Below are 22,500 nucleotides of genomic sequence, written 5' to 3' on the forward strand. Positions count from 1 at the left end.
GTGAGAGATAGAGGGACAGAGAGAGAGAGACAGAGAGAGAGAGAGAGAGAGAGAGAGAGAGAGAGAGACAGAGAGAGAGAGAGAGAGAGAGAGACAAACAGATGTAAGCTAGCCCCTCGAGGAGGTCTACAGTTGCTACAGTACCCCTGCATCACTGCTGCAACAGCAAAATGAATTGTTTTGAAAACCTTGCACTCCTAAATATAGACCTCTCACAGGGAACTTTATGAAAAGGTTGGATGGCTTTCTCTGGTTGAAAGGTGTAACTATCATGTGTTTATTTCTAAAGCCCTTATTGGTAAACCTCCCTCTTACATCACAACACTGTTGGAATGGAATCTTGGAACCTATTCTACACGTTCAAATGACTGCTTGGTTCTCAGGGTTCCTCCAGTTCGCTCTGAACTAGTAAGAACTGCTTTTCCCTTTGATGCTTCCAACACCTGGAACGCCCTCCGACTGACTCTGGAGCTGAAGGTTCTTCCTTCTCTTGCTGCATTTAAAAGTACGATATTCTTTTTATAGTTTATTGTGTCTATATGTATGAAATTGCTAATAAACCGCGTCTTGTTTTGAAAGCTCGTCATCGCTGTCAACAAGGGTAACCTCAGTGTCTTACGAGTTGGAAATAAAGGTTTGAAATTAAAGTAATTGAAAGGTGTTTCCGTCTCCGCAGGGTCTCCCATGGCGACAGGAGAACGTAGGTGCTTCACGCAGGTAGTGGTTCCAGTAAACCCTCGAGTATACCTCTCTCTCTCTCTGATAAGGCAGGGGATTTCTTTCCTTTGGTGAAATGCAATTTCCCCATTAACCCTACATGCAGCATCAAGGACACCATTACTAGTAAACAGGAAAGGAAAACACCATTAACACTTTGATCGCCATGGGTTAAATTCATAATTTACCATCCCTCGCCAGCTCTATTTGTCTATGGAGAAGTTCCCCTTCTTTGCAGGGCTATAACTTTTTAAATTCTATTGCTACATTGCAATTATTATGGCCCATTCAATGTCCTATATGTATTGTTCAGGGTGTAGCAACGATATACTTTTTCATTCACATATTCATACTAAAATATGGTCTAAAGTACAAGTATGTTTTTATCGTTTTCTGCAGCTTTCTTCAGAACGTGATTTATAGCCCTAAATGCATTATATTGATGATGAAATACAGTTTGGTAGCGATCGGCGCAAGATGAAAAATTTCAACTGGACGTACTTCTAGAATGATCTACGTATGATCTGATGATGACCAGATGGGCGGGGGATCGTTTATAATTCCGTGGGCAGCGTTAGATGATTCATCCAGAGTGGGTCATATGTTCATCATAGCAGTTTATATTGAACACGTTAGAATATAACGCTGAATCTTACCGTGTGTTCCTCGCACCGTTGGACGATCAGCGTGGAGTAGACCGTTTTCGATTATGGGATGTAGAAATGCCCGATACATTTCCAGGTTGTATAATAGTATATACGTCCAAATAACGTTGTTTATTGAGTTAGGGCGAGCGATCTAGTATCCAGTGTTTCAAGATGGAGTCGCGGGAGCTATAGAGAGTGGCCGGACCACATTTGCATGAGTACTACTGGTTCAAAGGTTAATATCCGGTTGGCGATCTGCCGATCGGCCACCAGATGGCGCTCTTGAACCGCTAGAGAGTTGAGAGGAGATCAGCACTGTGTCTCAGAGCTCCGGAAAGGAAATATGATTTCGATGACAGATTTTTGAAATATTGACATCAAAGACGAGTTAAGGCGTCCTCGGCGGAATGAGCATGGCGGGGAATGACGAGTTCCGGCGTTTTCGGCGGTTAAAGTGTTAACCCTTTCACTGCCACACTACAGAAGGTTAATCTTTCACTACCGTCTGTAGTGAAAGGGTTAACATTCTATAGGTTGGCAGTGAGAGGGTTAACCTTCTGTATCGTCACAGTGAAAGGGTTACCCCTTTGGTAGTGTGGTGGTGAAAGAGTTAACCATTTGTCGCAGTGGCAGTGAAAGGGTTAACCTTCTGTATTGTCGCAGTGAAAGGGTTAACCCTTTGGCAGTGTGGTAGTGAAAGGGTTAATGTTTGCCACGGGCGAATAAAAAAGGAACCGGGGTTTGGTAAAAATTACAAAGAAATGTGTGAGAAGTCTATACAGAAAAGGACTATAATGTCTACCTTACAGTATACTGGCTATGCAGTGTTTACAACATATAAAACACACTAGAAACCAAGGATGTGGGCGGCCGGGTAGCGCAGCGGACTAAGCGTCTGTCTACCACCACAGAGCCAGTGGGATCGAATCCGGCTGTGGTGCCTCCGGCTTGACCGACCGTCCATACTAACACAATTGGCAGTGTTAGCGGGTGGGAAGCCGGCGAGGGTGGGTCCTGGTCGCGTGAATACTTTCGGCAGCCAAAATGCCCTTCCGCGTTGCTCTGATTGGCCGAGCGCGTGCATGAGCCACGACACGCTCCAGGCAGGAATACTAAACTCTGCTTAACGCAATTTATACGCATGGAAGTATTGATTACGCCGTAACGAATCATTAAAAAAATATACCGTTAACTGGAATATGTTGTTTCTTTACACATATGTTGGATTATGTAATTGGTTTGTCATGACAAACCAATAAAAAATCGCGAATTAACCGGTGGCTACAACAACACACAGTAACTACATGCATGGTATGGTATGGTATTTATTTTAGACAACAAAACATATACAGATCATTACATCACATATTTGCTTTTGTCAAGGATAGGAACGAAAAGGCGCAATGACTTATTTACATCGTTGTCCTTGGATGTCAATTAGATTAGCCCCACCGTTCATTGTAAACAATGATGCATGTAGTTACTGTGTGTTGTTGTAGCCACTGGTTAATTCGCGATTTTTTATTGGTTTGTCATGACAAACCAATTACATAATCCAACATATGTGTAAAGAAACAACATATTCCAGTTAACGGTATATTTTTTTAATGATTCGTTACGGCGTAATCAATACTTCCATTTGTATAAATGCGTTAAGGGGAGTTTAGTATTCCTGCCTGGCTGAGGAGCTTGTCGCGGCTCATGCGCATGCGTGCGCTCGGCCAATCAGAGCAACGCGGAAGGGCATGTTGGCTGCCGAAAGTATTCACAGCGACTCCTACAGTTCGGTCGGGGCGCCTGCACAGCGAGGGAAGGATCTAGGAGAGGTAGTGTGACCTTCCACAAGTTACAGTCTCCCAGTGAGAGTCCGCGCTGCCAGGTGAAAAGAAGCGGTGGGCTGGGTACACACGTGTCGGAAGAAGCATGTGATAGTCTCCGCCCTCCCGGACCGACGGTAGGGGGCAGAGTGTGCAACGACCAGGAAGGGGATTGGCATAACGACTAACATTGGGAGGGGAGAAAAACGGAAAAAGAAGGGGGAAAAAGATAATATTTTTTTTTTAAATAAACCAAGGATGTGTATGTTAGCAATTTGAATGGACCTCATCAGTAATTGCTTTGTTAATTGAATGAATGGATTAGATGTGGACAAAATGTATTGTCATTATACAGCACAAGTACAGTACAATGAAAATAAGTTTGGCATCCAAACAGAGTGCAAATATAACAGTAAAGTTGAATAGTAATATACAATGTAGAGGTGATTAAACTGGGTATAAAATATATAAACGAGTAATACTGAGTAACTACTGAGTAATATTGCTAATCAGATGCATGTACAGAGTCGTAATATTAATATGTACAGTGATACAGGTATAAAGACACTATGGTAGTAAGGCATACGGTACGGTATAAGTAACATTACAATAAATAAAAACCTAAAAAAGTAAAATAACTTCACTCACAGGAAGGTAGAAGTTGTTCTTGTCGATTAAGGTGATTGGTTGTCCGTTTGAGTAAAACAGCGTTTCATTGGACGAATTGTAAACAGGAGCTGGAGGCATCAGGTTGTCCTCCAGGAAGAACTGCAGTCAGTTACAGGGAGAGAAGAGAGAACTGCAGTCACTTACAGGGAGAGAGAGAAGAACTGCAGTCAGTTACAGGGAGAGAGAGAAGAGAACGGCAGTCAGTTACAGGGAGAGAGAAGAACTGCAGTCAGTTACAGGGAGAGAGAAGAACTGCAGTCAGTTACAGGGAGAGAGAAGAACTGCAGTCAGTTACAGGGAGAGAGAAGAACTGCAGTCAGTTACAGGGAGAGAGAGAAGAACTGCAGTCAGTTACAGGGAGAGAGAAGAACTGCAGTCAGTTACAGGGAGAGAGAAGAACTGCAGTCAGTTACAGGGAGAGAGAAGAACTGCAGTCAGTTACAGGGAGAGAGAAGAACTGCAGTCAGTTACAGGGAGAGAGAAGAACTGCAGTCAGTTACAGGGAGAGAGAAGAACTGCAGTCAGTTACAGGGAGAGAGAAGAACTGCAGTCAGTTACAGGGAGAGAGAGAAGAACTGCAGTCAGTTACAGGGAGAGAGAAGAACTGCAGTCAGTTACAGGGAGAGAGAAGAACTGCAGTCAGTTACAGGGAGAGAGAAGAGAACTGCAGTCAGTTACAGGGAGAGAGAAGAACTGCAGTCAGTTACAGGGAGAGAGAGAAGAGAACTGCAGTCAGTTACAGGGAGAGAGAAGAGAACTGCAGTCAGTTACAGGGAGAGAAGAGAACTGCAGTCAGTTACAGGGAGAGAATAGAGAACTGCAGTCAGTTACAGGGAGAGAGAAGAACTGCAGTCAGTTACAGGGAGAGAGAAGAACTGCAGTCAGTTACAGGGAGAGAGAAGAACTGCAGTCAGTTACAGGGAGAGAGAAGAACTGCAGTCAGTTACAGGGAGAGAGAAGAACTGCAGTCAGTTACAGGGAGAGAGAAGAACTGCAGTCAGTTACAGGGAGATAGAAGAACTGCAGTCAGTTACAGGGAGAGAGAAGAACTGCAGTCAGTTACAGGGAGAGAGAGAGAACTGCAGTCAGTTACAGGGAGAGAGAAGAACTGCAGTCAGTTACAGGGAGAGAGAAGAACTGCAGTCAGTTACAGGGAGAGAGAAGATAACTGCAGTCAGTTACAGGGAGAGAGAAGAGAACTGCAGTCAGTTACAGGGAGAGAGAAGAACTGCAGTCAGTTACAGGGAGAGAGAAGAGAAGAACTGCAGTCAGTTACAGGAAGAGAGAAGAACTGCAGTCAGTTACAGGGAGAGAGAGAGAACTGCAGTCAGTTACAGGGAGAGAGAAGAAGAACTGCAGTCAGTTACAGGGAGAGAGAAGAAGAACTGCAGTCAGTTACAGGGAGAGAGAAGAAGAACTGCAGTCAGTTACAGGGAGAGAGAAGAAGAACTGCAGTCAGTTACAGGGAGAGAAGAGAACTGCAGTCAGTTACAGGGAGAGAGAAGAGAACTGCAGTCAGTTACAGGGAGAGAGAAGAAGAACTGCAGTCAGTTACAGGGAGAGAAGAGAACTGCAGTCAGTTACAGGGAGAGAGAAGAAGAACTGCAGTCAGTTACAGGGAGAGAGAAGAGAACTGCAGTCAGTTACAGGGAGAGAGAAGAAGAACTGCAGTCAGTTACAGGGAGAGAGAAGAAGAACTGCAGTCAGTTACAGGGAGAGAGAAGAACTGCAGTCAGTTACAGGGAGAGAGAAGAACTGCAGTCAGTTACAGGGAGAGAGAAGAACTGCAGTCAGTTACAGGGAGAGAGAAGAACTGCAGTCAGTTACAGGGAGAGAGAAGAACTGCAGTCAGTTACAGGGAGAGAGAAGAACTGCAGTCAGTTACAGGGAGAGAGAAGAACTGCAGTCAGTTACAGGGAGAGAGAAGAAGAACTGCAGTCAGTTACAGGGAGAGAGAAGAAGAACTGCAGTCAGTTACAGGGAGAGAGAAGAACTGCAGTCAGTTACAGGGAGAGAGAAGAACTGCAGTCAGTTACAGGGAGAGAGAAGAACTGCAGTCAGTTACAGGGAGAGAGAAGAAGAACTGCAGTCAGTTACAGGGAGAGAGAAGAACTGCAGTCAGTTACAGGGAGAGAGAAGAACTGCAGTCAGTTACAGGGAGAGAGAAGAACTGCAGTCAGTTACAGGGAGAGAGAAGAACTGCAGTCAGTTACAGGGAGAGAGAAGAAGAACTGCAGTCAGTTACAGGGAGAGAGAAGAACTGCAGTCAGTTACAGGGAGAGAGAAGAAGAACTGCAGTCAGTTACAGGGAGAGAGAAGAACTGCAGTCAGTTACAGGGAGAGAGAAGAACTGCAGTCAGTTACAGGGAGAGAGAGAGAACTGCAGTCAGTTACAGGGAGAGAGAAGAACTGCAGTCAGTTACAGGGAGAGAGAAGAACTGCAGTCAGTTACAGGGAGAGAGAAGAACTGCAGTCAGTTACAGGGAGAGAGAAGAAGAACTGCAGTCAGTTACAGGGAGAGAGAATAACTGCAGTCAGTTACAGGGAGAGAGAAGAACTGCAGTCAGTTACAGGGAGAGAGAAGAAGAACTGCAGTCAGTTACAGGGAGAGAGAAGAGAACTGCAGTCAGTTACAGGGAGAGAGAGAGAACTGCAGTCAGTTACAGGGAGAGAGAGAGAACTGCAGTCAGTTACAGGGCGAGAGAAGAACTGCAGTCAGTTACAGGGAGAGAGAAGAACTGCAGTCAGTTACAGGGAGAGAGAAGAGAACTGCAGTCAGTTACAGGGAGAGAGAAGAGAACTGCAGTCAGTTACAGGGAGAGAGAAGAACTGCAGTCAGTTACAGGGAGAGAGAAGAGAACTGCAGTCAGTTACAGGGAGAGAGAAGAGAACTGCAGTCAGTTACAGGGAGAGAGAAGAGAAGAACTGCAGTCAGTTACAGGGAGAGAGAAGAGAAGAACTGCAGTCAGTTACAGGGAGAGAGAAGAGAAGAACTGCAGTCAGTTACAGGGAGAGAGAAGAACTGCAGTCAGTTACAGGGAGAGAGAAGAACTGCAGTCAGTTACAGGGAGATAGAAGAACTGCAGTCAGTTACAGGGAGAGAGAAGAAGAACTGCAGTCAGTTACAGGGAGAGAGAAGAACTGCAGTCAGTTACAGGGAGATAGAAGAACTGCAGTCAGTTACAGGGAGAGAGAAGAAGAACTGCAGTCAGTTACAGGGAGAGAGAAGAACTGCAGTCAGTTACAGGGAGAGAGAAGAACTGCAGTCAGTTACAGGGAGAGAGAAGAAGAACTGCAGTCAGTTACAGGGAGAGAGAAGAACTGCAGTCAGTTACAGGGAGAGAGAAGAACTGCAGTCAGTTACAGGGAGAGAGAAGAAGAACTGCAGTCAGTTACAGGGAGAGAGAAGAACTGCAGTCAGTTACAGGGAGAGAGAAGAAGAACTGCAGTCAGTTACAGGGAGAGAGAAGAAGAACTGCAGTCAGTTACAGGGAGAGAGAAGAAGAACTGCAGTCAGTTACAGGGCGAGAGAAGAACTGCAGTCAGTTACAGGGAGAGAGAAGAACTGCAGTCAGTTACAGGGAGAGAGAGAAGAACTGCAGTCAGTTACAGGGAGAGAGAAGAACTGCAGTCAGTTACAGGGAGAGAGAAGAACTGCAGTCAGTTACAGGGAGAGAGAAGAAGAACTGCAGTCAGTTACAGGGAGAGAGAAGAACTGCAGTCAGTTACAGGGAGAGAGAAGAACTGCAGTCAGTTACAGGGAGAGAGAAGAACTGCAGTCAGTTACAGGGAGAGAGAAGAACTGCAGTCAGTTACAGGGAGAGAGAAGAACTGCAGTCAGTTACAGGGAGAGAGAAGAACTGCAGTCAGTTACAGGGAGAGAGAAGAGAAGAACTGCAGTCAGTTACAGGGAGAGAGAAGAGAACTGCAGTCAGTTACAGGGAGAGAGAGAAGAGAACTGCAGTCAGTTACAGGGAGAGAGAAGAGAAGAACTGCAGTCAGTTACAGGGAGAGAGAAGAACTGCAGTCAGTTACAGGGAGAGAGAAGAGAACTGCAGTCAGTTACAGGGAGAGAAGAGAACTGCAGTCAGTTACAGGGAGAGAGAAGAACTGCAGTCAGTTACAGGGAGAGAGAAGAACTGCAGTCAGTTACAGGGAGAGAGAAGAACTGCAGTCAGTTACAGGGAGAGAGAAGAACTGCAGTCAGTTACAGGGAGATAGAGAAGAACTGCAGTCAGTTACAGGGAGAGAGAAGAACTGCAGTCAGTTACAGGGAGAGAGAAGAACTGCAGTCAGTTACAGGGAGAGAGAAGAACTGCAGTCAGTTACAGGGAGAGAGAAGAGAAGAACTGCAGTCAGTTACAGGGAGATAGAAGAAGAACTGCAGTCAGTTACAGGGAGAGAGAAGAACTGCAGTCAGTTACAGGGAGAGAGAAGAACTGCAGTCAGTTACAGGGAGAGAGAAGAGAAGAACTGCAGTCAGTTACAGGGAGAGAGAGAAGAGAACTGCAGTCAGTTACAGGGAGAGAGAAGAGAAGAACTGCAGTCAGTTACAGGGAGAGAGAAGAACTGCAGTCAGTTACAGGGAGAGAGAAGAAGAACTGCAGTCAGTTACAGGGAGAGAGAAGAACTGCAGTCAGTTACAGGGAGAGAGAAGAGAACTGCAGTCAGTTACAGGGAGAGAGAAGAACTGCAGTCAGTTACAGGGAGAGAGAAGAAGAACTGCAGTCAGTTACAGGGAGAGAGAAGAACTGCAGTCAGTTACAGGGAGAGAGAAGAAGAACTGCAGTCAGTTACAGGGAGAGAGAAGAACTGCAGTCAGTTACAGGGAGAGAGAAGAGAAGAACTGCAGTCAGTTACAGGGAGAGAGAGAAGAGAACTGCAGTCAGTTACAGGGAGAGAGAAGAGAAGAACTGCAGTCAGTTACAGGGAGAGAGAAGAACTGCAGTCAGTTACAGGGAGAGAGAAGAAGAACTGCAGTCAGTTACAGGGAGAGAGAAGAACTGCAGTCAGTTACAGGGAGAGAGAAGAACTGCAGTCAGTTACAGGGAGAGAGAAGAGAACTGCAGTCAGTTACAGGGAGAGAGAAGAACTGCAGTCAGTTACAGGGAGAGAGAAGAACTGCAGTCAGTTACAGGGAGAGAGAGAGAACTGCAGTCAGTTACAGGGAGAGAGAAGATAACTGCAGTCAGTTACAGGGAGAGAGAAGAACTGCAGTCAGTTACAGGGAGAGAGAAGAGAACTGCAGTCAGTTACAGGGATAGAGAAGAACTGCAGTCAGTTACAGGGAGAGAGAAGAACTGCAGTCAGTTACAGGGAGAGAGAAGAACTGCAGTCAGTTACAGGGAGAGAGAAGAGAACTGCAGTCAGTTACAGGGAGAGAGAAGAACTGCAGTCAGTTACAGGGAGAGAGAAGAACTGCAGTCAGTTACAGGGAGAGAGAGAGAACTGCAGTCAGTTACAGGGAGAGAGAAGAAGAACTGCAGTCAGTTACAGGGAGAGAGAATAGAACTGCAGTCAGTTACAGGGAGAGAGAAGAACTGCAGTCAGTTACAGGGAGAGAGAAGAACTGCAGTCAGTTACAGGGAGAGAGAAGAAGAACTGCAGTCAGTTACAGGGAGAGAGAAGAAGAACTGCAGTCAGTTACAGGGAGAGAAGAGAAGTGCAGTCAGTTACAGGGAGAGAGAAGAACTGCAGTCAGTTACAGGGAGAGAGAAGAACTGCAGTCAGTTACAGGGAGAGAGAAGAACTGCAGTCAGTTACAGGGAGAGAGAAGAGAACTGCAGTCAGTTACAGGGAGAGAGAAGAAGAACTGCAGTCAGTTACAGGGAGAGAGAAGAACTGCAGTCAGTTACAGGGAGAGAGAAGAACTGCAGTCAGTTACAGGGAGAGAGAAGAACTGCAGTCAGTTACAGGGAGAGAGAAGAACTGCAGTCAGTTACAGGGAGAGAGAAGAACTGCAGTCAGTTACAGGGAGAGAGAGAAGAACTGCAGTCAGTTACAGGGAGAGAGAAGAAGAACTGCAGTCAGTTACAGGGCGAGAGAAGAGAACTGCAGTCAGTTACAGGGAGAGAGAAGAACTGCAGTCAGTTACAGGGAGAGAGAGAGAACTGCAGTCAGTTACAGGGAGAGAGAAGAAGAACTGCAGTCAGTTACAGGGCGAGAGAAGAGAACTGCAGTCAGTTACAGGGAGAGAGAAGAGAACTGCAGTCAGTTACAGGGAGAGAGAAGAACTGCAGTCAGTTACAGGGAGAGAGAAGAACTGCAGTCAGTTACAGGGAGAGAGAAGAACTGCAGTCAGTTACAGGGAGAGAGAAGAGAACTGCAGTCAGTTACAGGGAGAGAGAAGAACTGCAGTCAGTTACAGGGAGAGAGAAGAAGAACTGCAGTCAGTTACAGGGAGAGAGAGAAGAACTGCAGTCAGTTACAGGGAGAGAGAAGAAGAACTGCAGTCAGTTACAGGGAGAGAGAAGAGAACTGCAGTCAGTTACAGGGAGAGAGAAGAGAACTGCAGTCAGTTACAGGGAGAGAGAAGAACTGCAGTCAGTTACAGGGAGAGAGAAGAACTGCAGTCAGTTACAGGGAGAGAGAAGAACTGCAGTCAGTTACAGGGAGAGAGAAGAGAACTGCAGTCAGTTACAGGGAGAGAGAAGAACTGCAGTCAGTTACAGGGAGAGAGAAGAAGAACTGCAGTCAGTTACAGGGAGAGAGAGAAGAACTGCAGTCAGTTACAGGGAGAGAGAAGAAGAACTGCAGTCAGTTACAGGGAGAGAGAAGAGAACTGCAGTCAGTTACAGGGAGAGAGAAGAACTGCAGTCAGTTACAGGGAGAGAGAAGAACTGCAGTCAGTTACAGGGAGAGAGAAGAATAACTGCAGTCAGTTACAGGGAGAGAGAAGAAGAACTGCAGTCAGTTACAGGGAGAGAGAGAAGAACTGCAGTCAGTTACAGGGAGAGAGAATAGAACTGCAGTCAGTTACAGGGAGAGAGAAGAACTGCAGTCAGTTACAGGGAGAGAGAAGAGAACTGCAGTCAGTTACAGGGAGAGAGAAGAACTGCAGTCAGTTACAGGGAGAGAGAAGAGAACTGCAGTCAGTTACAGGGAGAGAGAAGAACTGCAGTCAGTTACAGGGAGAGAGAGAAGAACTGCAGTCAGTTACAGGGAGAGAGAAGAGAACTGCAGTCAGTTACAGGGAGAGAGAAGAAGAACTGCAGTCAGTTACAGGGAGAGAGAAGAGAACTGCAGTCAGTTACAGGGAGAGAGAAGAGAACTGCAGTCAGTTACAGGGAGAGAGAAGAGAACTGCAGTCAGTTACAGGGAGAGAGAAGAGAACTGCAGTCAGTTACAGGGAGAGAGAAGAGAACTGCAGTCAGTTACAGGGAGAGAGAAGAACTGCAGTCAGTTACAGGGAGAGAGAAGAAGAACTGCAGTCAGTTACAGGGAGAGAGAAGAACTGCAGTCAGTTACAGGGAGAGAGAAGAACTGCAGTCAGTTACAGGGAGAGAGAAGAACTGCAGTCAGTTACAGGGAGAGAGAAGAACTGCAGTCAGTTACAGGGAGAGAGAAGAACTGCAGTCAGTTACAGGGAGAGAGAAGAACTGCAGTCAGTTACAGGGAGAGAGAAGAAGAACTGCAGGCAGTTACAGGGAGAGAGAAGAGAAGAACTGCAGTCAGTTACAGGGAGAGAGAGAGAACTGCAGTCAGTTACAGGGAGAGAGAAGAGAACTGCAGTCAGTTACAGGGAGAGAGAGAGAACTGCAGTCAGTTACAGGGAGAGAGAAGAACTGCAGTCAGTTACAGGGAGAGAGAAGAACTGCAGTCAGTTACAGGGAGAGAGAAGAGAACTGCAGTCAGTTACAGGGAGAGAGAAGAACTGCAGTCAGTTACAGGGAGAGAAGAGAACTGCAGTCAGTTACAGGGAGAGAGAAGAAGAACTGCAGTCAGTTACAGGGAGAGAGAAGAGAACTGCAGTCAGTTACAGGGAGAGAGAAGAGAACTGCAGTCAGTTACAGGGAGAGAGAAGAACTGCAGTCAGTTACAGGGAGAGAGAGAATAACTGCAGTCAGTTACAGGGAGAGAGAAGAACTGCAGTCAGTTACAGGGAGAGAGAAGAACTGCAGTCAGTTACAGGGAGAGAGAAGAACTGCAGTCAGTTACAGGGAGAGAGAAGAGAACTGCAGTCAGTTACAGGGAGAGAGAAGAACTGCAGTCAGTTACAGGGAGAGAGAAGAACTGCAGTCAGTTACAGGGAGAGAGAAGAGAACTGCAGTCAGTTACAGGGAGAGAGAAGAACTGCAGTCAGTTACAGGGAGAGAGAAGAACTGCAGTCAGTTACAGGGAGAGAGAAGAAGAACTGCAGTCAGTTACAGGGAGAGAGAAGAGAAGAACTGCAGTCAGTTACAGGGAGAGAGAGAGAACTGCAGTCAGTTACAGGGAGAGAGAAGAGAACTGCAGTCAGTTACAGGGAGAGAGAGAGAACTGCAGTCAGTTACAGGGAGAGAGAAGAACTGCAGTCAGTTACAGGGAGAGAGAAGAACTGCAGTCAGTTACAGGGAGAGAGAAGAGAACTGCAGTCAGTTACAGGGAGAGAGAAGAACTGCAGTCAGTTACAGGGAGAGAAGAGAACTGCAGTCAGTTACAGGGAGAGAGAAGAAGAACTGCAGTCAGTTACAGGGAGAGAGAAGAGAACTGCAGTCAGTTACAGGGAGAGAGAAGAGAACTGCAGTCAGTTACAGGGAGAGAGAAGAACTGCAGTCAGTTACAGGGAGAGAGAGAATAACTGCAGTCAGTTACAGGGAGAGAGAAGAACTGCAGTCAGTTACAGGGAGAGAGAAGAACTGCAGTCAGTTACAGGGAGAGAGAAGAACTGCAGTCAGTTACAGGGAGAGAGAAGAGAACTGCAGTCAGTTACAGGGAGAGAGAAGAACTGCAGTCAGTTACAGGGAGAGAGAAGAACTGCAGTCAGTTACAGGGAGAGAGAAGAGAACTGCAGTCAGTTACAGGGAGAGAGAAGAACTGCAGTCAGTTACAGGGAGAGAGAAGAACTGCAGTCAGTTACAGGGAGAGAGAAGAGAGAAGACGAAACATCTCAACGGATTCAAAACACTCTCATTAAAGAATTAGCAGCGAGAAAAACTCCCATTCACATCCAATAAAAAACAAAAAGTGGTACAATACAGTACATATACCGTTGGGGGGCTACATCAACTCAAGGGACACCAACGAACTGAACAAGCTGGTGAGGAAGGCTAGCTCTGTGGTGGGAGTCGAGCTGGTCAGACTAGAAGTGGTGGCGGAGAGGAGGATGAGAAAGGAAGCTAGCCCATGAGGAGCTAGCCAAGATGAGGAGCTAGGCAAGATGAGGAGCTAGGCAAGATGAGGAGCTAGCCAAGATGAGGAGCTAGGCAAGATGAATGAATGAATGCTTTTATTTCTGTATTTAAAAAAAAAAATTAAGCATAGTAGTAGAACTTCAAAAAAAAACGAAAAGAATTAAATTACAGAAAAGGTGTAGGCTGAAGCCGAGGCTTATAATTGCCTACCCTTTTTTACATTACACTATTTACACAAAAAAAAAATACAAAAAAGAAACATGATTCAGTATATAATTTATTTATTTATCGGGTTATTGAGAAGCGCTATATAAATTAAATAAATTATTATTATTATTATTATTTAGCAAAGGTTACAAACATTTCATAGTTTTATGTAGGCCCCTACATGTTTTTTTTTTCTTTTTTTTTTTTCTTAAAAAATATATATATATATATATATAAGAGAGAGAAGTGGTATTCACAACCTGTCAGACCTTATAAGGGCATATAACCACGCCCCTTTAAGTTTGATTGATTGTGCATCCAGCATGTTGGGCTTCTCTGATTGGTCGAGGATTCAAGGAGGCGGGACATCCGGTTTAGGAGGCGGGACATCCGGTTTAGGAGGGGAGGGACATCCGGTTACGGAAGGGGAGGGGTTATAAGGGCTGGGACATCCGGTTTCAGATTCTTTTTTCAAAATAAAAGTATTTTTTTATTTTTATTTTTTTCAAAATAAAAGTTTATTTTTATTTTCAGATTAAACATTTCACAATAAACATTTCACAATATGTATTTGTAGGGGGAATATTTTTTAAGAATAAGTGTCTGTGTATTCCTCTGTGTTCAGAATAAGTGTGTGTGTGTGTGTGTGTGTGTGTGTGTGTGTGTGTGTGTGTGTGTGTGTGTGTGTGTGTGTGTGTGTGTGTGTGTGTGTGTGTGTGTGTGTGTGTGTGTGTGTGTGTGTGTGTGTGTGTGTGTGTGTGTGTGTGTGTGTGTGTGTGTGTGTGTGTGTGTGTGTGTGTGTAGGGGAATTCAGAAAAATACAATGTGTGTTCAGTTCAGAATAAACTTTCAGAATAAGTGTGTTTGTGTGTGTGTGTGTGTGTGTGTGTGTGTGTGTGTGTGTAGGGGAATTAAGAAAGATACAATGTGTCTATAAGTGTGTGTGTGTATTCCTCTTTGTGTATGTAGAGGATTTAAGACAAATACAATGTGTCTGTGTTCTACATGATTCCTCTGTGTGAGTGTAGGGGAATATTTTTAAGAAAAATACAATGTGTGTTTTCTTAAAACCCCAAAATGCTTTCTTCCAAGTGGCATGGTTTCTGTCTCCCTCTCAGTAGGCTGAAATGTCAAGCTGCAGCTTCTCTGAAATGACAGCCCCCTTCGCTGTCACAGAAGGAGGCGGGAGAAACGAAAGACACCCCCTTTTTTCTTATAGATGCAGGTCCTGTCATTTCCAACAGATTTACGACTGTGTCCGACTTCCCCTTTCTGCAGAGGCGTGTGGGTGTGTGTGTGCGTGTGTGTGTTTGTGTCTGTTTTCTTGGATAAAGCCAAATGCATGAGAGTGTTTAGACACTTGTGTTCAGAAAATTACAATGTGTCTATATTTTTGTTTCTTGGAGAATATCATAATCTTTAGACACTTGTGTTCAGAAAATTACAATGTGTCTATATTTTAGTTTCATGGATAAAGACACAATCTTTAGACACTTGTGTTCAGAAAATATGTAAATAAAAGAAAATACAATGTAAATGAATAATAGGCTGATGTTGTTTGAAAAAGAGTGATAACTTGTAACCAGACTAAGTATGTATGTATGTATGTATGTATGTATGTATGTATGTATGTATGTATGTATGTATGTATGTATGTATGTATGTATGTATGTATGTATGTATGTATGTATGTATGTATGTATGTATGTATGTATGTATGTATGTATGTATGTATGTATGTATGTATGTATGTATGTGTATGTATGTATGTATGTATGTATGTATGTATGTATGTATGTATGTATGTATGTATGTATGTATGTATGTATGTATGTATGTATGTATGTATGTATGTATGTATGTATGTATGTATGTATGTATGTATGTATGTATGTATGTATGTATGTATGTATGTATGTATGTATGTATGTATGTACCTATTTATACTATATGCAATGTGTGTTCTATGTCCAAATGCTGTAATCAGGGTGATGTTGCTCTCAACTGTCTTCCCTGTATAAATAAAGGTTTCAAATCAAATCAAAATCTCTGTCTTGTATAAGAACCTGCAGTATTCGTCATTGGGGATTTGTACTTTACTTGAGTACATTTCAGAGGAAAAAAAACATACTTTTTACTCCTTACATTTAAAATGCAGACCTACAAAGTACAAAGTACAAATCTCGCAGGTACAACTATTTTAATTAGTATATTTGTTTGTCTGGCCGAACTAACGTTAACGTTATTAATCCTGCAGCCGCACTTTATTTAAAAACACTTAAAACAGCCAATCAAATCGGCATCAATGGAAAATGAACCCGCCCATACCCATGCTGATTGGTCATCTTGGGGATCTTTGATTAAACACCTGCTATCAGAAGAATAGACAGTCAGAAAAAAGGTTTTTACTTTTACTTTTTAGTATTTAAATACATTTAAAAGTAGACAATTTTTTACTTTTACTCAAGTGTGTTTTCAGCCAGATACTCTGACTTTTACTTGAGTACGATTTTGAGACGGTACCCATACTTTCACTTAAGTATAATTCCTGGGTACTTTTTACACCCCTGATGAGAACATCCTGCCCTTTAGAACATGAAGCTACGGGGAGAACATCCTGCCCTTTAGAACATGAAGCTACAGAGAGAACAACATCCTGCCCTTTAGAACATGAAGCTACAGGGAGAACAACATCCTGCCCTTTAGAACATGAAGCTACAGGGAGGACATCCTGCTCTTTAGAACATGAAGCTACAGGTAGAACATCCTGCACCGGCTAAAGCACATCCTCAGCCCTGAGCCACGGAGCCACGGAGCACAACCAGATTATAATCTCTGGAATTGATTTGTGTGTCGGGACTAAACCGTGGGTCTCGACACCGAGCTTCATCAGCCCATCGGTCCCCCCGGGTGGCAATTCCACTTTGATCCCAGATCCTTCTTTTTTCTCTCCTCTCCTTTTTCTGTCCAGATAAGTAAAAGCTAAAAAATAAAGCTACTGGGCTTAATGGCAACATAGAAAGGGTGTTGTATGTTATTTTTAGATTAGATTGGGTGAAAATGTATCGTCATCATGCAGCACACAAGTACAGTATAACGGAAATACATTTGGCATCCAACCAGAGTGCAAATGTAACAGTAAAGTGCGACAGTAATATACAATGTACAGGTGATTAAACTGGGTATAAAATATATAAATGAGTACTACTGAGTAATAGTGCTAATCGAATGTATGTACAGAGTTGTAGTATTAATATGTACAGTGATACAGGTATAAAGACACTATGGTATTAATTAATACTGTCATAATAAACCAGTGATACAGGTATAAAGACACTATGGTATTAATTAATACTGTCATAATAAACACCAGTGATACAGGTATAAAGACACTATGGTATTAATTAATACTGTCATAATAAACCCATAATAAGTCATACTGGCCAGCAGCATAACTAGTAAGAGTAGGTAAGAGATATGTACAGAGATATAGATATAGTATCTACAGACATGTACAAAGGATTATATGCAGGTATGTACAGACATATGTGAATATATATATACGGTAAGAATAAATATATATTTACAGTATATACAGCAATATTTTACATGCTATCATACAGTTATATGCAGGTATATAAGTAGGTATATAGGAGGATAATATGCAGGTATATTCAGACATATATGGATATATATATATACATATTTTGTCTTCCTATATCTCGTTCAAAAATGAAAGATGGTCAAAAGAAAACAAATATTTCCACCCCCTCCCAGCTCAGAACTGTCTTCCTCTACCTCTAAATGCAAATGCTGGCCCCTCCCCCCCATTCTTATTCTACTTATGGACTATAATGGGAAAACCATAATGGTTATGACAAAGGGAGCAGATAGGCATTCTGAAAACCTGCCCGGTGACAACATGGGATGATTTAGATTAGCCACACTGCCTCAGATTGTGTGCCAAATTCTTTCTCCCGGAGGCATCACATAAACAAAGGGAATAGAAAGTATGCGTATTAATATTAAATATTATTAAGATCCCTGCGATGAATATATGAACTTTGTAATCCCTGATAATCTTAATAATAAACAGTGTTGGGACTATCTGACTCTTAATAATGAACTATGTTACTGTAGGACGGTCTGACTCTTAATAATAAACACTGTTAGGACAATCTGACTCTTAATAATAAACACTGTTAGGACTATCTGACTCTTAATAATAAACACTGTTAGGACTATCTGACTCTTAATAATAAACACTGTTAGGACTGTCTGACTCTTAATAATAAACACTGTTAGGACTGTCTGACTCTTAATAATAAACACTGTTAGGACTATCTGACTCTTAATAATAAACACTGTTAGGACTATCTGACTCTTAATAATAAACACTGTTAGGACTATCTGACTCTTAATAATAAACACTGTTAGGACTATCTGACTCTTACTAATAAACACTGTTAGGCTATCTGACTCTTAATAATAAACACTGTTAGGGCTATCTGACTCTTAATAATAAACACTGTTAGGGCTATCTGACTCTTAATAATAAACACTGTTAGGGCTATCTGACTCTTAATAATATAATAAACACTGTTAGGGCTATCTGACTCTTAATAATAAACACTGTTAGGACTATCTGACTCTTACTAATAAACACTGTTAGGGCTATCTGACTCTTAATAATAAACACTGTTAGGACTGTCTGACTCTTAATAATAAACACTGTTAGGACTATCTGACTCTTAATAATAAACACTGTTAGGGCTAACTGACTCTTAACCCATTTCCTGCCACCACTTTGATCATCTTATACCATTCTCTGCCAGTACTGTAAGTCTATGGAGATGTTCACCTTCTTTGCAGGGCTATAACTTTTTAAATTGTATTGCTAAATTGACATTACTATGGCCCATTCAACATCGATTATATATCGTTCAGGATGTAGGAACGTTTTACTTTTTCATTCACACATTCATACGAAAATACCGTCTAGAGTATAAATATGTTTTTATCGTTTTCTGCAGTATTTCCTAGAATGTGAGATATAGACATAAATGCATATATTAGATTATCAAATGGCGTTTGATACCGATCAACGCTATATAAAAAATTTCAACTGTACATGGTCCTAAATGTTATGACTGATCATCCGCGGGTGAACGGAGGGGGGGGGGGTCGTTTATAATTCCGTGACCGACGTTAAATGATTTATGTAGTATGGGTGATATATAGATCAGAGCAGTTTGTATCGAAAATGATAAAGAAAAATGCTGAAACTCACGGCAGCTTCCTCGTAGCGTTGGGCGATGAGAGTGGAGCAAACAGATCCCAGTTATGTGATGTGGATCGATGCGATCCAGTTCCGGTTTGTATAATACTAATATACGCCCAAATCATGTGGATTATTGAGTTATGGCAAAGATCCATATCCACGGTGTGTGTCTTGAGTCCAGGGACGATAAACTAGTGGCCGGACGGAATAGGGAGACACACCGGGATCACAAGAGATCCACTTCCGGTTGAAACTCGCCGATCAGCCACCAGGTGGCAGTATTGAAGTGTTGCAGAGTTGTGCTGAGTCCCGCAGCATATGACAAGGCTCCGTGAGTGAAATATGAATACCATGGCGAAAATATGAAATATTGATCAGAATCACGTCGTACGCCGTTATTGGCAGAAATCGCATGAACTTGAAACCCGTCGTACGACGTTATTGGCAGGAAAAGGGTTAATAATAAACACTGTTAGGACTGTCTGACTCTTAATAATAAACACTGTTAGGACTGTCTGACTCTTAATAATAAATGCTGTTAGGACTGTCTGAATAATAAACACTGTTAGGACTATCTGACTCTTAATAATAAACACTGTTAGGACTGTCTGAATAATAAACACTGTTAGGACTGTCTGACTCTTAATAATAAACACTGTTAGGACTATCTGACTCTTAATAATAAACACTGTTAGGACTATTTGACTCTTAATACTAAACACTGTTGTTAGGACTATCTGACTCTTAATAATAAACAATGTTAGGACTATCTGACTCTTAACACTTTAATCGCCAAGGACGCCTTAACTCGTCATTCCCCGCCATGCTAATTCTGCCAATGACGCCGTAACACGTCATTGAGATCAATATTTCAAAAATCTGTGATCGCAATCATATTTCTCCCGCGGAGACTTGAGATCTACTGTTGATCCCCTCTCAACTCTCCAACGGTTCAAGAGCGCCATCTGGTGGCCGATCGGCGGATCGCCCAACCGGAAACGGAAACTGGTGCTCATCCAAATTCGGTCCGATCACTCGCTATAGGTCCCGGGACTCGAGCGCGATACAATGGATAGCGATCCGTTACCAATAACTCGATAAACAACATGATTTGGACGTATATACTATTATACAACCTGGAGATGGATCGCATATTTCAACATCCCATAATAGGAATCTGTTTGCTCCATTTATATTATAATTATATATTATAAACGACCCCCCCCCCCCCCCCATCCGGTCAACATCAGATGATACGTAGTAACTTCTAGAAGCACGTCCATTTGAATTTTTTTATCTGGCACCGATCGCTATCAAACTGTATTTGATCATCAATATAATGCATTTAGGGCTATAAATCACGTTCTGCAGAATGCTGCAGAAAACGATAAAAACATATTTATACTTTAGACCGTATTTTAGTATGAATATGTGAATGAAAAAGTATAACGTTCCTACATCCTGAACGATAGATAATTAACGTTGAATGGGCCATAATAATGTCAATTTAGCAATACAATTAAAAAAGTTATAGCCCTGCAAAGAAGGGGAACTTCTCCATGTTAAATAGAGCTGGCAGAGGATGGAATAAGGATGTACATAAGCGTGGCAAAGAAAGTGTTAATAATAAACACTGTTAGGACTATCTGACTCTTAATAATAAACACTGTTAGGACTATCTGACTCTTAATAATAAACACTGTTATGACTGTCTGACTCTTAATAATAAACACTGTTAGAGTGTTAGGACTATCTGACTCTTAATAATAAACACTGTTAGGACCATCTGACTCTTAATAATAAACACTGTTAGGACTATCTGACTCTTAATAATAAACACTGTTAAGACTAACTGACTCTTAATAATAAACACTGTTAGGACTATCTGACTCTTAATAATAAAGACTGTTAGGACTATCTGACTCTTAATAATAAACACTGTTAGGACTGTCTGACTCTTAATAATAAAGACTGTTAGGACTGTCTGACTCTTAATAATAAACACTGTTAGGACTATCTGACTCTTAATAATAAACACTGTTAGGACTGTCTGACTCTTAATAATAAACACTGTTAGGACTATCTGACTCTTAATAATAAACACTGTTAGGACTATCTGACTCTTAATAATAAACACTGTTAGGACTGTCTTAATAATAAACACTGTTAGGACTGTCTGACTCTTAATAATAAACACTGTTTGGACTGTCTGACTCTTAATAATAAACACTGCTAGGACTGTCTGACTTTTAATAATAAACACTGTTAGGACTGTCTGAATAATAAACACTGTTAGGACTATCTGACTCTTAATAAGAAACACTGTTAGGACTGTCTGACTCTTAATAATAAACACTGTTAGGACTATCTGACTCTTAATAATAAACACTGTTAGGACTGTCTGAATAATAAACAATGCACAGACTCTGGTACAGTGTGTCACTACGGTTTGGACCATATCACTATTACTACTGTCTGATTGAATCTTGCCACTCACTATTGTTCACTACGGCTACTGCTATCACTATTATCATCATTACTACTTGCACTTTGTTCTATATTCTATTATTATTACTACCTATCCTCCCTGTACCCCCCCTCCCCCCACCCCAAGGGGATTAATAAAGGAACACTTGACAATACACCTCTACAATATACACTTTACTCTACACTAAATGCTGCCTCGGGCAACATTCACACATGCTCCGTCATAGCAAACACAACTATGGATTTCTTGCTCTTATGAAAGAAAAAAAGATAAAGCGTAATTCCCTTTTAGTGTTTGTCTCCACGCTCGAGCAGCGTGCCTGTTTTACATCCCAGAATGTGGGAAAAGACTAAAGAATGCTGAGGAACTGACAGCGAGAGTGAGGTAGACTCCCACTGACTCCAACCGCAAAGGACATGGTACTTTAAAGCATCAGTATGTAGGACTACTTTAAAGCATCAGTATGTAGGACTACTTTAAAGCATCAGTATGTAGGACGACTTTAAAGCATCAGTATGTAGGACGACTTTAAAGCATCAGTATGTAGGACGACTTTAAAGCATCAGTATGTAGGACGACTTTAAAGCATCAGTATGTAGGACGACTTTAAAGCATCAGTATGTAGGACGACTTTAAAGCATCAGTATGTAGGACGACTTTAAAGCATCAGTATGTAGGACGACTTTAAAGCATCAGTATGTAGGACGACTTTAAAGCATCAGTATGTAGGACTACTTTAAAGCATCAGTATGTAGGACGACTTTAAAGCATCAGTATGTATGACTACTTTAAAGCATCAGTATGTATGACTACTTTAAAGCATCAGTATGTATGACTACTTTAAAGCATCAGTATGTATGACTACTTTAAAGCATCAGTATGTAGGACCACTTTAAAGCATCAGTATGTATGACTACTTTAAAGCATCAGTATGACGACTTTAAAGCATCAGTATGTAGGACTACTTTAACCTATAAGCACTAGCCCTATTTTCTGAAAATCCACTTAAAAATACATACCTAAGTAAAATGGAAGATTGCTCCGCTTCTACAAGGCCAATTTTTTTATTTAACCTTTATTTGACCACGTAGTCATTTGCATGTTCTTGGTAACATGCAGACTAACACACAGACTAAAATACAGACTAACACACAGACTAACACACAGACTAACACACAGAGCAACACGCAGACTAACACACAGACTAACACACAGAGTAACACGCAGACTAACACACAGACTAACACACAGACTAACACACAGACTAACACACAGCCTAACACACAGACTAACACACAGACTAACACGCAGACTAACACACAGACTAACACACAGACTAACA

At 42.3% G+C, this 22,500-nt stretch overlaps 1 protein-coding gene across 1 annotated transcript in view; it reads right to left on the minus strand.

Moving 5' to 3' along the window:
• The window catches only part of adcy2a (adenylate cyclase 2a), a gene marked incomplete at both ends in the record, with an annotated part of 165,780 nt that overhangs the window by 65,934 nt on the left and 77,346 nt on the right, over positions 1-22,500 (minus strand). The window contains 1 exon segment of the mRNA XM_084308324.1: positions 3,830-3,949. Coding sequence (XP_084164450.1) covers positions 3,830-3,949 — 120 coding nt within the window.

Source organism: Notolepis coatsorum (assembly GCF_963971535.1).
Source record: "Notolepis coatsorum genome assembly, chromosome: 2".
NCBI lineage: Eukaryota > Metazoa > Chordata > Actinopteri > Aulopiformes > Paralepididae > Notolepis > Notolepis coatsorum.